At 39.3% G+C, this 15,634-nt stretch overlaps 1 protein-coding gene across 7 annotated transcripts; it reads left to right on the top strand.

Moving 5' to 3' along the window:
* The first annotated feature begins 373 nt into the window (after positions 1-373).
* On the top strand, positions 374-8,199 carry flad1 (flavin adenine dinucleotide synthetase 1). 7 transcript variants are annotated; one of them, XM_027286952.1, is made up of 12 exons: positions 374-814; positions 1,582-1,672; positions 2,148-2,195; positions 2,570-2,738; positions 3,225-3,602; positions 4,661-4,774; positions 4,877-5,144; positions 5,502-5,649; positions 6,008-6,106; positions 6,221-6,410; positions 7,446-7,519; positions 7,613-8,199. In XM_027286952.1, the coding sequence occupies exons 2-12, from the start codon at positions 1,665-1,667 to the stop codon at positions 7,746-7,748; spliced, it is 1,632 nt and encodes a 543-aa protein (XP_027142753.1). In that variant the 5' UTR covers positions 374-814; positions 1,582-1,664; the 3' UTR covers positions 7,749-8,199. The 7 variants fall into 7 exon arrangements, with proteins under 7 accessions (XP_027142753.1, XP_010728143.2, XP_019125649.1 ...); XM_027286953.1 differs by having other exon boundaries at positions 805-936; XM_010729841.3 differs by lacking the exon at positions 2,148-2,195 and having other exon boundaries at positions 377-814.
* Positions 8,200-15,634: the final 7,435 nt, after the last annotated feature.

The raw sequence follows: 15,634 nt of genomic DNA, 5'->3' as shown, positions 1-15,634 counted from the left end.
CATATTATCTTATTTTTTTTACTATATCATAATTTTGTCTCATTTTGACCTTTTATTTCATCTTTTGTTTTAATCATGAGCATGTTTAAATTCCTAACTGCTCATATGGCCTTTTTGAAACTTTATTTGCAGACCCATGTGCAATCCTTAAAAGTATTCTGACTGATAAATATATGATTGAACTACTGAATGTGTATGAATGCAGATGGTGTCTTGGTATGATACATAACATCCTCAGAACTTTAATTCCTTTTTTTTTTATTTTCTGCATATGATGCAACTTAAACCAGCATCTTAAACCACTTAAACAGCGCGGGAAAAAAATCATTTTTTCACTTTGTTTCATTAACCCAGTTACACGGGCGCCACCCATAGGCAACAAAGCCCAGCAGCAGCTCGGGCAGCGGCTCCTCTCTCCGGGGTCAGTCACCGGATCATCCACTCCTCCAGCCGGCAGAGGCAGGCGAGTCATCTCGGCGTGTGTTTGCATCGACAGAAAAGAAGTCCTGGCAGCTGTATATATGTCTATGGCTGTAAGCATCACGCTAACCTGGTGAAGATGATGGTGGCAGCAGTGATCGGCACCATTTCATACTTATTTGTTTTGTCCAAACCACGTGTTATGCGTCTTTACTGAGTCTAGCACTTCCGCGTACTTAAAAAAAAGGCTGTCCGTTTAAGACCCGCCTCCTTGAAACCTGATTGGCTCACGGACCTCTCGGGAATCATTTTCCTGTTTCTGATTGGACGGTGGCGTGAGCGACATGTAGCGGTCGGACTCGGATACGTAACGAGGACATACGAGGCTTCAAGAGTAAGTTATCTCGGATTTGATGAGTTTGGGTGTCAAATTATTAAAAAAACACATCGTGTTTTTCTTCACAGTATGTGACAGTGGAGAGAAATGGACAGTATAGACAGGACATGCGTCACTGTGTAAGTGCACTTGTATGCTAATGCTTGGGTTGAAGCTACTGCTCAAAGCAGCCTAGCAAGGAGGGTTGTCACATTGAGCTGAAGCTTTAACTCATTAATTCATCATTTGTGTTTTTTTTTTTTTTAATGAAGGTTAACAGATGTGCGTGAGCGTCTTTTCACTGTTTCATCACGTCGGTTAACTTACAGGCTTACGTAATTTTAATTGAATGCGGTCAAGTGAGGATAGCAGCATGCTCCTATCAGTCATTTCCATAGAAAAAACACAGTGTTAAGGTTAAACATTAATACACACACACACACACACACACACACACAGATGACCCTGACACTGCCCATTAAACATCCGATCTTCACTGCATGCAGTTTATTTGTCTCAACATTGTATCAGTTTTAACATTATCTGTCATTACACAACTTGCCTATCCAGTATAAAGGTGTTATTATCAATGTTATTGATGGGTATGAATCATTCAATTAATTGTAATCAACCCAATTCATCATTTCTTTCAAACTCTTTCAACTTGTGCTATTCAATTATTCAAGTCCTATCAGTTGACATATGTCAAGAAACAACAGATGCCTGACTGTCACTATTTCTTCTTCTTCTTTCCCCCTTTATTTCTCTCTCTCTCTCTTCCAAAGATACTTCCGGGTAGGAGACAAGTTATGAAGGAGAAGAGGGCCTGAACTGTAATGAAACATTTGGGAAACTCTATGGATTCTTCATGTCGATGTAAGATTTAAAGGGGACTTTATAAGATCCTCATTCTGAGGACTTTTTCTATTCACGCATGCCACGTGTGAAGGGGTTACAAAGGGTCAAGCACATGTCTTAAGGCCACTGTAGGGATAGTATTGAATCTTTGATTGTTATGAGTACACTGACTTCTTCTCCTTGAGATACAGAGCAGCTTTATGTTTGTGTTTAGGAAAGCAGGTCAGAGGATAGGGCTGCCTCACTGTCAAGACATAATAGATTAATAATGTAGAAGCCTCTACAGGGTGAGATTACAATGTCAGACCACTCAGGGTAAACATGTTAACTTGTATGTAGATTAATTAACCATTAAAGGACAAAGAGTAGTTGTGGCACTATTCTGAAGGTATATAGATGAGCCAGAGAGGACAGCATGTCATGATGCCATGATGCCCTTGAGCAAGGCGAGGAGTGTGTGACCCTGTGCATGTGCATGTGTGTGTTCCAACAGGTGCCAACCTGGATGGGTTAAAAACGGAGAAGTAATTTCACGTTCAAGGTGGAAAAAAGAGAAAAAAAAAGAAAAGATAAATCCTTGATTCTTGATCAAGCTTCAATAAACCTTTCAGCATAAGACATCTTGGACTCCTGTACACTTTCTCTCCACTGACTGAACTGACCATTGATCAATCAGTATTCTGCACAACACTCGTAGGCATAACAGGTCATTACAAAAACAACGAGAAGTATACAAGAACACAAAAATAAATGTAAAGATGCGCTGCATTCTATTGTATATGATGATAGAGTTGTTGTTTGTTCACTATTTAGAACATTTGCATTTGCACTCGCATACTAAAACATGCATGCAGAAAGTACAAATGCTTAATGAACTGTGTCATAACAGTCTTTTTTTTTTCTTTTGTCTTCTAGCCTTGCCTTTTCCAAGCTGAGCAGAGCAGTGGTGCGTGTGAGGAGCCTGGCGGCTCAACTCTGTGAATCAACCATGTCCACAAACCACCTGGGCTCCAGTCCGTCCTCTGCAGCCAACGGGGAAGCTCCCACTGCAGCCATTCTCATCATTGGAGATGAGATACTCAAGGTGATTTACTGCTGAACGATAAGTATTTGAGGTTTCTGGCACTTTTAAAGCTGTATTTGTGCGATTTACAGAGAGTCCTTGAAAGAATCCTTGAACAAACAAATCCTTTTGTGGATTTAAGAAAAAAATAGAATAAACCCTCACTTATGTTCTGATAAATCTGAATTTAAAAGTACAACTTTATAATATATATATATAGTCTAACATGACACCCAAATGCATCAGTATGCCTCAGCTCTCTCTACTGCCTCAGGAAAAACCTATGATGGTTATTTGATGTGGCAGCAGCACTTGGTTATGAAATGACAAGTTTGCCATTATTTCTTGACATGATCATGTTTTAAACATGAAGCCTTTGGTTTCGTCCAATGTCATGTCTCGCCCTCAAAACATGCTCACTGTCAGTAGCAAGACCTTGTAGTCAACCAAGAGTGGCAATACCGAATCAAAACTAACTGTCTCTTCTTCTTTGCCTTCATCTCCCAGGGTCACACTATGGACACCAACAGTGCCTTTCTGACGCGAGCACTAAGGAAGCTCGGTGTGTCTGTGCAGCGCATCACAGTCATACCAGACAAACAGGAGGTCATCGCCAAAGAGGTGGCTCTCCTTTCTCCTCAGTACACACACCTCATCACCTCAGGTGGCATAGGCCCCACCCATGACGACGTCACCTTTGAGAGCGTTGCCATGGCATTCCAAGAAGAGTTACATCCCCATCCTGAACTCACCCGGCTGGTTGAGGAATTCTTTGGGGTGGCGGATAAGAACAGCGCTGCTATGAAGCTCGCCATGGTGCCTCGCTCAGCCAAACTCAACTACGGTACTGACCCTCAGACCGGACAGCCGCTCCGCTACCCACTGGTGAGTGAGGGAGCTTAGCTTAGTTCTTTCATCAAGCTGTAGTTGTTAATAAATTTGAACTGCATACAGCTGATTAGATTATACCCAAGCTTTAAAGGAAGTTAAAATTGATGTCCTAAATATCTGCTGTGCTGTGTATTACCTTTTCAGGACGCCTTTTTGGGGCAAATAAAAATTGTTTAGTTGACAGTACTTTCAGAGTGATGTTCACTCACAGTCACACAATGTTCCGCTCTGTTCTGTGGTTATTTTGGAAGACAGATTGCAACATCAACTGCTAACCGCAGGAGAGTGAAAAGCTGCTTCTCACAGTGGACAACATAATAACATTGAACACTTACATAAAAACAGCAGTGTATGGAATATACACCTGCAGGTCTTTGTGTTCATCAGATCTTACACGTACACAAACATATACTTAGCTAGTATTAAATGATGTAGTTACATAAATGTGTGAAATTACCTAATTTATATATACAGTAGACTATCCTAAACAAAACCCTGCTTGTACTTGCTCATGAAAACAGCTGACCATTATAATTGAAAGAAAAAACACGTCTTTTGATCAGAATTAAAAAAAGAAATGCAACAACTGACTTTGATCAATATGAGTTAACAGATGTTCAATGAAACATGCCAGGGCTCGACCTAAATAATCTGTTGCATTAACGATATTACAAGAACAGACAATGCTGCACGTGCAATGGATCTGTTTTAGAGGCAGTGGTGAATCAAACAGTTGTTTTATTGTTAGGCAAAAAGTTCAAATAAATATTGTTTGGTTAGTGTAATAAAGAATTTAAATATTCTTGTATTTCTTGTAACATTTTCATACAGCTGTATATCTTGAGCCCTGAATCTTTTCACAGACTTTAAAACTGTGTGAAAACAAGAAGGACAGGTTGGTTTCAAGATGTTAGCATTACATTATCAATGCGTTTTATGAGAAGCATTGGTTGTTGTACCTGAAATAGAAAATAATAACAGAACTGGTAGGACACTTACTGTTGAGCCCTCTTATTCTTTCAGTATATGATGTGTCCACTTTCTTCTCCCAGGTCAGCGTGCATAATGTGTTTATCTTTCCTGGGATCCCGTCTCTGATGGAGAGGGCCTTTAATGGGCTGGAGCACCTCTTTGCTGGGTCAGGGACCACATTTCACTCTCGTGAGGTAACACCTTAACCATTCTTGTCATCACCGTTATCATATAAATCCATCTGAATACTGTGTTTTGATAGAATAAGCGAGCTAACCAAATAATCTTTGCATTAGGTGTTTGTGGATGCAGATGAAGCAGAGATCGCCCCTGTGCTGACTAAACTGCAGGCTGGTTGGGGCCGAAAGGTGGCTCTGGGATCCTATCCAGACTGGTTGAGCAACTATCATAGAGTCAGGCTGGTCCTGGACTCAGATAGTCAGGAGGAGGTGGACAAAGCCCGAGGACAGCTGCTAGACGAGCTGCCCAAGGGTAGCGTGGTGCCCTTAGTCACTGACCCAGTGTCCATCGCAACAGCTGAGGTGTACACACTGGCCAACAGCGGTGAGGGGGAGACAGAAGGTGGTGGAAGATGATAGTTAAACTATGTCAACTTAATATAAAGTGAATATTGCAGAGAACTCTTTTTATTTTATACATGCACTGGGACCTATAAAGGAAGCAAAAAGATTAAAGTAATTATTGCTGTAAAATCATAGTGGATTATAAAAAAAGAATATAACTGGCATGAGACTGAGCAGAGAATAGACTCAATCATTAATAAAATCAGACAATCAGCAGATATTTTTTGCTCTGAATTTGACATAAGAATTTATTTTTAAAAAATGATATTGTTACTAACATAATTTAACTACATTCTTGGTAAAATGTTCTCTCGCTGTGAATTTCATTTTGCCGCAGGCACACCGCTGGGTGAGAAAGTTATGTCTGCACTGAAAACAGTAGAGGCTGCACTGGATCAGTATTCGACAGAGGAAGTCTGCGTCGGCTTCAACGGGGGCAAAGACTGCACGGCGCTGCTGCATCTCTACTACGCCGCACTGAAACGGTAACAGGACGGGGAGAAGGCGAGATGAGACAATTAGAACATTTCGGGGGGTTGGAATGATTTAATCAGGACAAAACAAATGACCTGAGAGAGAAAAGATGAAAGGGAGGTTCAAATTAAAAAATGTAATGATGCCACCTCTGCACAGCAGGGTATCACAGTGAGAAGTGAAGAAGGAAATGAGTTCAGTGGCAACTAGAGGAAAATCTTGGACAAGACAGACTACTGTTTTGACCTGCATTTGACAGTGAGACATAGTGATGATGGACTTTCTGTCTTGCATTTGACAGTGAGACATAGTGATGATGGACTTTCTGTCTGTCTGTTTCTCTCTCTCTCTGTCTCTTGTCACTCTCAGGCGGTATCCAGATGGCAAAGACAGATTGAAAGCTCTGTATATCCGTATTGTCTCTCCGTTCCCAGAAATGGAGAGATTCCTTCAAGACACAATTAAAAGGTGAACCCTACTGTATCCAAATAGCTGTGAATTAAGCTTCTCTTGTCAAAACAACTTCCCAATCCACTGCGTCACAGTACGACAACTCATTATTTGGCAACGTGTCTCCCGTAGATATGACCTAGACCTGTTCTCTGTGGAGGGCAGTATACGGCAGGCGCTGAGCGAGGTGCAGGAGAGGAGGCCGGAGCTGAAAGCCGTCCTGATGGGGACCAGGAGGAGTGACCCCTATTCACACACGCTAACCCCAATGTGTCCCACTGACCCCGGCTGGCCAGACTACATGAGAGTCAACCCGTTACTAGTGAGACACACACGCAAATTGCACAGATATGCTGTTTCATTATGTCTTTGTATTTCTCTTATTTTACTTCTCCTACCTTTTTAGGTTGTAGAAAGCACAATATCATGTAAGAGCATCCACTTGAGTCAAAGAAATTACCTGGAAATTAACAATCAACTAATTCATAATATTACAAAATTGCACGTTTTTAAAACGAGGGGGTTGGACTTCACAGCTGGACATCGAGGTTTACAGCGCCTGATATATATGTTGTGTTTTTTTAATCTTAAGAACACCTGCACACATTAATTATAGAAATAAGAACAGAGCAGTCCTTCAGTTTCACCACATTTGTTACAGCGTATCTAGTGCTGTGAGAGGAACTGGTAATACAAATCTGTTTTTCACCGCTCCAGCCAGGCACTTTCCTCCTTGTTATGCTGAGTATTATTTGTCATCTTGACTGAAGTTTCAGAGAACCTGCACTGTTTAATACCCTGCAGTATTACTGCATTTGTGAAGCTTTAAATGATGTTATGAATATTTTTTTGTACCCAATATTTTGCCCCTCTCATGCTCTCATGGTTTCCAATATAACCGCCTCCTCCCAAAAAAAATTGGTGTTGTGAATCAACGTCTCTGTGACACAACAAATATTTGACATTAAAAGCGTCACATGAGAGAAGTTATTGCCGGTCTGTGGCACTGGATTAAATTACACTGTGCAGGTTTTTATGACACAGTCCATCTTTCGTAGGCATAAAGCTGCTCTTTCATCTCTTTACTGTGGAATAGATACACACGAGCAGAAACACAATGCCACCTGCTTTATTTTAGATTTGTTCTTTTATTTCGAAATGGCAAATACTTTTTAGAATAGCTGATAGCGGTTGTACTGTGACAGCCGCAATGGTGCATGTGATGCATATCGGCGGATGCTCAGCAGTTGACCTCATTGTGTGAATCTCAATCCACGAAGGATGAGCTCCCCTAGGCTGAGCTAATCGTTAATCAATCACAAACAAATTAAATTTGATGTCTCCCAACGCTCTGCAGGACTGGACGTATCATGACATCTGGTCGTTCTTGAGGACGTTATATGTTCCCTACTGTATTCTCTATGATAAAGGGTAAGAATATCTTCTCCATGTTCTGTATCCTCCACTTATCACAGCCGAAGCGCTCTCGAGATCTCGATCTGAAACCTCTCTGTCGACCCGCAGGTACACATCACTGGGCAGCATGGACAACACGTGTCGAAACACGGCCCTGCAGGTGGTGGATGAGAGGGGGGTGACGCGATACAGACCAGCCTACCTCCTGGAGAACGAAGAAGAGGAGCGAAACTCTCGCGCCTGATGCCGTCTTACCACGTCTTAACACGTCCACTGTTTGCTGCTGGAGCCACATTCTCATATCTCAGATCAGGCAACCTGTGCACATATAACTGGAAATAACATAACAGATATTTTTATAAAGTGAATATTTGCAGAATGAAATGAAGAAAGTCTCTTTGTGTGGGTGTGTGGGTGTGTGTGTGTGTGGGTGTGCGCTTATGTCTGCGTATTATTTGTTTATACATGTGAGTCTCGCTCTAAAGTAATTGCTTCCCTGTGCTGTTGAATAAAACATCAATCTTTGTCATTTTCTCCCATTGTCATGTTGCTATTTTAAGAGGAGTCTCACATACAAATGGCAGTGTGTGTGTGTGTGTGTGTGTGTGTGTGTGTGTGTGTGNGCATGCAGGGCTTTCAATATTGCTCTTGATTTATCTCATTCATGAATCCATTTGTCTTGTTTCTAAAAAAAATCCAATAAGAACAATCTGTCCACAAAGATCAAAACGTATCGGTAAATAATGTGAAAATGTTTTCTGTGGAGGTGAGAAAATCAGGTGTGCAGCAGCAGCAGGACAGACTAGTGAAGGTCAAGCAGCAGGCTCTTTATTGATTCATCTGTGTCTCAGTGCATATCCATAATCACAGGCTGCACCTCTCTCCACCCTCGTGCTGTAGTTCCCTCCGCGCACCTCACGGGCGCGTTGTTCTCACTTTTTCCATTTAGTACCCGTGATTACAAAAAAAAGAAAAAAGAAATGACCTCCTCTGTTTCCAGACATGATTGAATCCAGGCTCATCGATCCTCTCTCTCTCTCTCTCTCTCTCTCTCTCTCCTCCCGCCTGGAGATTAGTCAACGCCGCGCAGCGAGGATCGATACCGGCCGATCTAATAAAGCGGGTCGCTTACGAGGCCACCGCGGGGTTGCACACACTGTTACACCGGCAATTACCACCTCCTGCCCCGGCCCTCCCACACACCCCTAACTTATCCGTCCGGGCTTCACGGCTTGGTTGATTTATTAATAATAACGCTAATAAAAGAAGCAATGAACAGAGGCTTCATAATCACAGCAGAAATGTAATGGTGGTGCCATAAAAATAAATAAAAAAAACACCGGGACAATGCCTGGAATGATATTTTTGTGAGAGAAAATTATATTCGCATCCTACTTACAAGCTATGTAAGTATATTGAGTAATTAGTTTTTAAATAGTTGATAACTTTATTTGAAGTTTATTATAACTATAGTTTCTCTGTATTCTAGTTTCTAAAATATTGCTGTAATATAATTCAGTAGTAATAATAGAAACTTTACTCATTATCTTAGCTTAGATGTGGAAAGTAACTACAAACAAAGTACAGTTTTGAGGTATCTGTACTTGTTCTAGTTTATGTTACTTGTACTGCACCACATTTTGAGTTATTAAAAGCTGATAAACACAGTGTATTATAAATGCATTGAGATTAAAGTTCCCATATTTTACTTTTTTTTGTGTGGAAGTTTTCGTATCCATAAAAAGGTATATTTGTGGTTTGAAGTACCAAAAAACATCTTAATATGGTTCTTTCTAGTGTTTGGAGCTCTACGCAAGAACATGGCGTTTTGTGTTTTATTTTCCCTCATTAATATTAATGAGCCTCTCTTCTCATTGGCTGGCTGTTTTTTGGACTCTGTGCATGGTCATGTCAACAACAGGTAATAAATTCTAGCCTGTCTGGGCAGGTGGTAAAATAGTCATCCCCAACATTTTTTGCTTGTGATCCCTTACGAACAAACATATTTCAGATATCTAGGAGATTTTAGCTGTTTCCCAATACTGACATAGTTTGATTTAAATAACTTAAAAAGAAAAATCCAATACTTGTTCAACATAATCCACCCTAACTGGCTACATCAGTAAAAGATCAACCAACACATTTGCATTTGTTATCAATACCAACATACTGGGATGCTAAATTAATTCTGACATTTAAGTATCTTTCTATAGTTTATTCCCTTTGTCCTTTGGTCCCATTGTCTTCTACAGTTTTATCTTCATCCTCTTTCAGTTGTCACTCCATCATTCTCACTTGAATGTTTCATCTTTCATGTATGTTTTGGGTTCACTACTGTACCCAGCTACTATCTACTGTAATCCTCACACCACTTCCTTCCTCGCGGTCCTCCCTGTGTATAATAACTCTGAACTTTGTCCTTCTTATGAATTTTAAAATGATGTTTGACCTGGAAGACAGAGTCAGAAAAAAACCCATCTTGGGTGATATAGTGGGAGGATATTTGTATTGACTGGGTGCCTAAATGTATCTGGACTAAAATACTTGTGTGTGTGTGTGGTCCTCAACTATATATGTATGAATATCTTCTTTTTTTTTCTTTTCTTTTTTTTCTAATTTCACACTGCTCTGCTTTGGGTCTGTTTGAAATCTACAAAACTGCAAACAAAACATTCTTGAAATTCTGATACAGCAACTTTTGAGTCATTTGAGACAAAGTGGAACAAGCAGGAATAAAAAGAAGTGGCTTCTTTTTTTTCCCTCCCGTGCATATTTAAACTTAATTGGTTCTCCAAAGACAGATTTTAGGTCAGCTGGTGGAAGTATGATCACTGTAGCCTCTTAAGGTGATGTGAGGATAAGAAGAACTGGGGTGATCAGAGTTCCCTCCTCTGTATTAGGTCCATAACACCTTACTTCTCTGCTGATACACTCCACTGTTTCTCTTCAAATCTCCCAGGTGGGACTCTAAGGTATCACAGAATCCACAGCTAACGGCGTGTGTGAAATGGACTCAGCACGACTTAAGATCACTTTGTACAAGAACATGTGACAAGCTTTGATATCAGAGTGAACTATCCATTTCAGATGCGAGCCTGCTTTAGTGACTGTGATGCTTTTCTCTAAAGGAATATGTTCCTAATCCAATTCCTCAGCAGTTCCTGCAGTGTAAAACGAAACTTGAAGCAGCATGAGACAGCAATTCAGGCGATGTCCTATGGGGGATGCTTAACACAGAGGATGAATAGACACTCCGTTGTCAGAAAGCATCAGGAGAGAAGGGAGACCTTTGAGTCTATGCAAATCACCAACCCATCTGCATGTAAAGCCAATCGACCAGAACACGGGAAATAGGATGTTCAGTATCAAAGTGTCACACATTAAAAGTGGATGAAAGTAAAAGAGAAAAAACGCAAGGGAGAAAGTGGGAGGGAAAATGAGGAAGGAGGCTGCTTTGCTTGCCGCCATGTGAAGTGTGACTGACTTAGCTCATTTGTGTCTGGTTTTGGTGTGTTCAAATAAAAGCCTGTCTCATAATCCTAAGTTTGTCACAGCTCGCAGTCCGGTACACAGAACCAAGACCCCCTGCTCGGAGCAGCACACATGGGATGCGTTCAGAAATGCTTTCACACAGCAGGCTCGCTTTAATATAAAAAGGGGCCAGGGTCTGTGAAGCTTCAACCTGCCTGCTGAAAACTGATGAGAAAAAAAGAAATCAGCTCAGCTCAAGTCAGCTGGAGCTTATTTGCACTCAACAGCCATAACTTAAACATGGTACACGGTGTTACAAAGATGAGGGATGTTTAACACTAGAAAGGCCCAGCCAGTTTCAACTGATTCCTACTTTAGACATTCAGAAAGTAAATGCTGAGATTAGATGCTAATTTTATGTATAAATCAATGTAACATATCCTTCGCATACCATCTTGTATATCGTTATATATTTTTCGGTGTCCTTGGGTTGCACTTATTTACAAAATGTTATGCAATGAATGTGAATGACAACACACCAAGAAGACATGTTAGTCGATATGTCTGTTGACTCTTGCTTGAGCTCAGCACCAAAACAGCTAGTGTGTATTTATTTTTTATTTTTTTTAAATCTAGTCCATTCACATTTATCACTGTTTTGTGTGTGACAGCCCGGAAGTGCCTGGTTTGTGAGCATACAGCAGAAATAATTACACCGTTATTGGCTACCTGACACGCGTAAAGGATGTGAACAAGAGTACGACAAGCAGACGCGGATAGTTAAGACTTTATTTAGAACAAACAAACAAACTCTGCGTACACCTGAAGAAGAAATAAAAGCCTCACCTGGAAATTAAATAGCACACCGATTTATCAAGGCTACAAAATTATTCAATGATAATCCTTAGAGGCTTTCACAAACTGAAAAAAACAAAACAAAAAAACAATGAGCAACACATGAACCCTGGTTGTGAACCATGTGTTTTTTGAACTCTTATTCCAAATGATGCAATAAATCATCTCACATAAATTCACACTGTATGATAATAAAAAAAACAACAACACATTTCTTCAAAGCTGTGCATGTTGTGATGTGGCGTCTTCAGTAATGAATGTGTAAATGCAAATGTGTTATTTCAATAGACTCATCTATCGCAAATTATGTTCTTCTGTGGTTTTAGATGACATTTCACAATCTGCAACTTGAGAAATGATTTCAAATATGTGATTTTCTTGTTGTTGTTCAGTTTTGTGCAGTGTGGTTCAGTGTCATTCATCAGCGTATTCTGACTTTAAAATAATAATTTACTGTCATGATTAAATTTATAAATCAACACCTGCCACACAGCAGTTTTAAAGCTTTAATGTTTGTGACTCTGCAAGCCTCCATTATGGAACTATAAAGGCAATATTTTCTATAATTTGAATCATATATGAGCAAAAGTGTGGTATAACTATTAATCAACTCTGAAACTCCTACATGTATCACTGGAAAAAAAAACAAGTGAAGTGAAACTTTCCAGAATAAATAAGGAGGATTTTCTTCTTATTCTGAAGAATCTAAAGGCATTTAAGTAGCGGGTCTGCTTGTTATAACCCACTTCACAGATTTAACATCTTAAGTCAGTTTTTTACTCTCTACTGCATCAAGAGTCTGATATTCACCCTGGGAAATATATACTGTATCTGATTATAAAGTGTTGAAAAAGTAGACGCAATATGTGCAAGAGATGTCAAGTGACATTGTGCTGATTGGTGGAGACTTTAACACAGTCCTTGATCTTGATATGGTTGCGAGCTCTCTTGCAGGACAATATAACACTGCACACAACATGAGACGTTAACTTGAAGTGTAAATAACACTCAGAGCTGCTTACAGACATGTGGGAGTGATGGCAACCGGCAGCAAAAACACGTTTCCTTCTTCATGCTAGAAGATGCAATGTTTTATGTTGAAAGGTCAAAAGATTTAAACCATTTCCTGAGGCAAAAAGGTTTTTGGTGGAAGGCAGATGTGGCCAGAAATGGCAAATATTAGATTAGTGAGCTGGAAAGATCAGTGGAGCTTTAGCTTGGCCTCTAACTGGCTCTCCTCGTCAATAACAGTCAAAACACAGCAACAAAAGTAGTAAATTAATAACTCCTTAAGTAAAAAAATAAATGCAGCATCTTAACAACACTGAGTTACAGTTTCAGTGCTGGCGACATTATATTCTTCTGAATCTTTGTTTTTGCTAAAACATACCCGATGAAGCCCTGAAGGACAGAATGCCCAATGAATACCAGTTTGGCCTTGTATCACTTCACTGCCCAAAGTGAAGTGATTTTTTTTTTTTATGGATAAAAAAAAAAAGCCTATAAAGAAATTCAAAATGCTATTTCATTGCACAATTTCTCTCAAGGGCCTGATGATCTTGAAGCATTTCTTTTCCAAAGTATTCAGAAGGACACTTCCTCCAGTAGGGTCGCCCTCTCACCTCACCTCAGTTCACCTTGTCCCGGAAATATGTGAAATATACACCGGTAAGGATTCACAACAAGAATGTCGCTACTGATCAAGGTGTTGATTACATGCCAGGAAACTCTTAACTGTGAAAAACATTAAAGACCTTCCAAAATTCAAGGAAAGTCTTGAGAAGAAAGTGTAGATGTGAGACATCTAATCCGCTGGACTAAAAAAGAAAGGAACAACATGATTTAAAACTACACATTTACTTTTATACAACTAAAATATGTCTTTCAAATCCCTGTAAAATGCATTCAAGTACTTAATTACATTTTATTCATGCTCCTTAAAAGATGGAGTCTTTCCCTTAAATATATATCTTCAAGTGCCATATGAGCATTGTTTGCTTCTATTAATAGTCAGAGTTTTGTATCTCGGAAGATGTAATCAACACGGTAATCTGAGCCTCAAATATTCAGCTGAGGTCCAATTAGACATAGACCAACTTGTGGCAACAGAACTTGCTGTGTTGAAATTTGATACAGTGTAATTACAGTGTCATGGAAAATGAGAGCTGCAATATGGATATACGTAAAGATTTTTTTTTGTCAGATGGATAGTTAAAAACTAAATTCGTCATCCCTGAATTTGTTTATGATCACAGTCGTCCCCCAGAAAGTCTTGGAGGAAGCTTTACCGTGGGATTTTCACAATCTTCTAAATTTATAGAATATGGTAACATCCGTCCATAATTATGAAGTTTATTTTAGAGGGTGAGTTCAGTTCCAGCTTTAGTACTTCTACACACAGCGGATTTACTCAAAACATCAACACTGTCAAGCGCAAAGACTTTTTTTGGTATGATTATTCAAGCATTTCCTGTCTGGAATCAAGGATCAAACATAGAAAATGTCACACTATTACATAAAAGCTTTGGTTTGTGCATGCTTTTGCTGGAATAGACAGCCATACAATTTTCAGCTGAAATGGAAGTGGACACAGGCTGCTGCTTTTCAAGTCCTTTCTCTTTAACACCGGTTCTTCACCGTTCACAATGGTAAAAGAATGAAAACATGGGCTTTTTGAAATTTCTATGTGAAGGTCAGAATCAAAGGCAGTTCATAACATGCCTCAACAGTGACAAACATGTCATCAGAAGAGATCATAAACCATGAAATAGGAGCATTAGCCCTATTATCCAGGAAATTGCCTTGCTGGCTTCACAAGAGGCTCTTCATTACAGCAGACATAAATGGAAATGCATTTACAGCTTATTTGGATGTACACTTCTATTTAAAGCGCAAAAACAAAAACCTCTTGTGCTGTATTCAACCTCAGCTGCTGTGCTTACTGAAAATAAAGTTACTACTTTAAGGTCGATGTATTGGCAATGATGCTTCAGGGTCTATTAATACCGGGAGTCTATCTGAGTCTTATCAGACTTTGGCTTCCCATAGATAAAAACTCAGCTCAATATTCCACTAGGTTACTCACATTACAGTGGCCTCTTACACCACAAGGTCATTTCAAGTCCCAGAAGTCTCCTTATCTCTATACTCCTGTGTATTACACTGGATGTGTGTATTCTGCAAATAAAGTTGTGTGTGTTGAGACCTGCGGTTACAAAAAACATCAATACTTTCAAAAGTTAAATGACGATCGACTCGAAGCGTTTAAAATGCAATCATATTTATTTTGTTGTCTCGCCACGTAAAAAAAAAAAAAAGGCTCAGATTGCAGTTGGCTCTTCACAGAAGAAGCTACATTCTTCACTAAAATGTGAAAGCAGAAAGCGGTACACACACACACAATAAAGAAAAAAAAACAACAACAAACAAATTCCTAATTTACATGATTGCAAAATTCTACATCATTGAAATTATCACAACAAATCTTAAAACATCGTTTAGGAAAAGTAACATAAAATACAAATGGCATGATGGTGTGATTTATAGCAGGATACCCAAATATTCTGAGAAGAAAATATATTAAGTGCAAACAATGTAGTTTTTCAAAAAATATATAGATATAGAATAATGTGCAATTAACGTATAGATTTTCTGAGCTCAAGACACTCAAATATTATGGGAAAATATTTCAAAATATTATGTCATGTAGAGACATAATATGAATTTAAATTAAAAATACACATCTATTTTATTTTCAATTAAAATTTAAAAAACAGGAAAATTAATTTAATTACTAATTGCTTC

Source organism: Larimichthys crocea, chromosome XIII (genome assembly GCF_000972845.2).
Source record: "Larimichthys crocea isolate SSNF chromosome XIII, L_crocea_2.0, whole genome shotgun sequence".
Lineage (NCBI taxonomy): Eukaryota > Metazoa > Chordata > Actinopteri > Sciaenidae > Larimichthys > Larimichthys crocea.
This window is presented reverse-complemented; position numbering and strand designations above follow the sequence as displayed.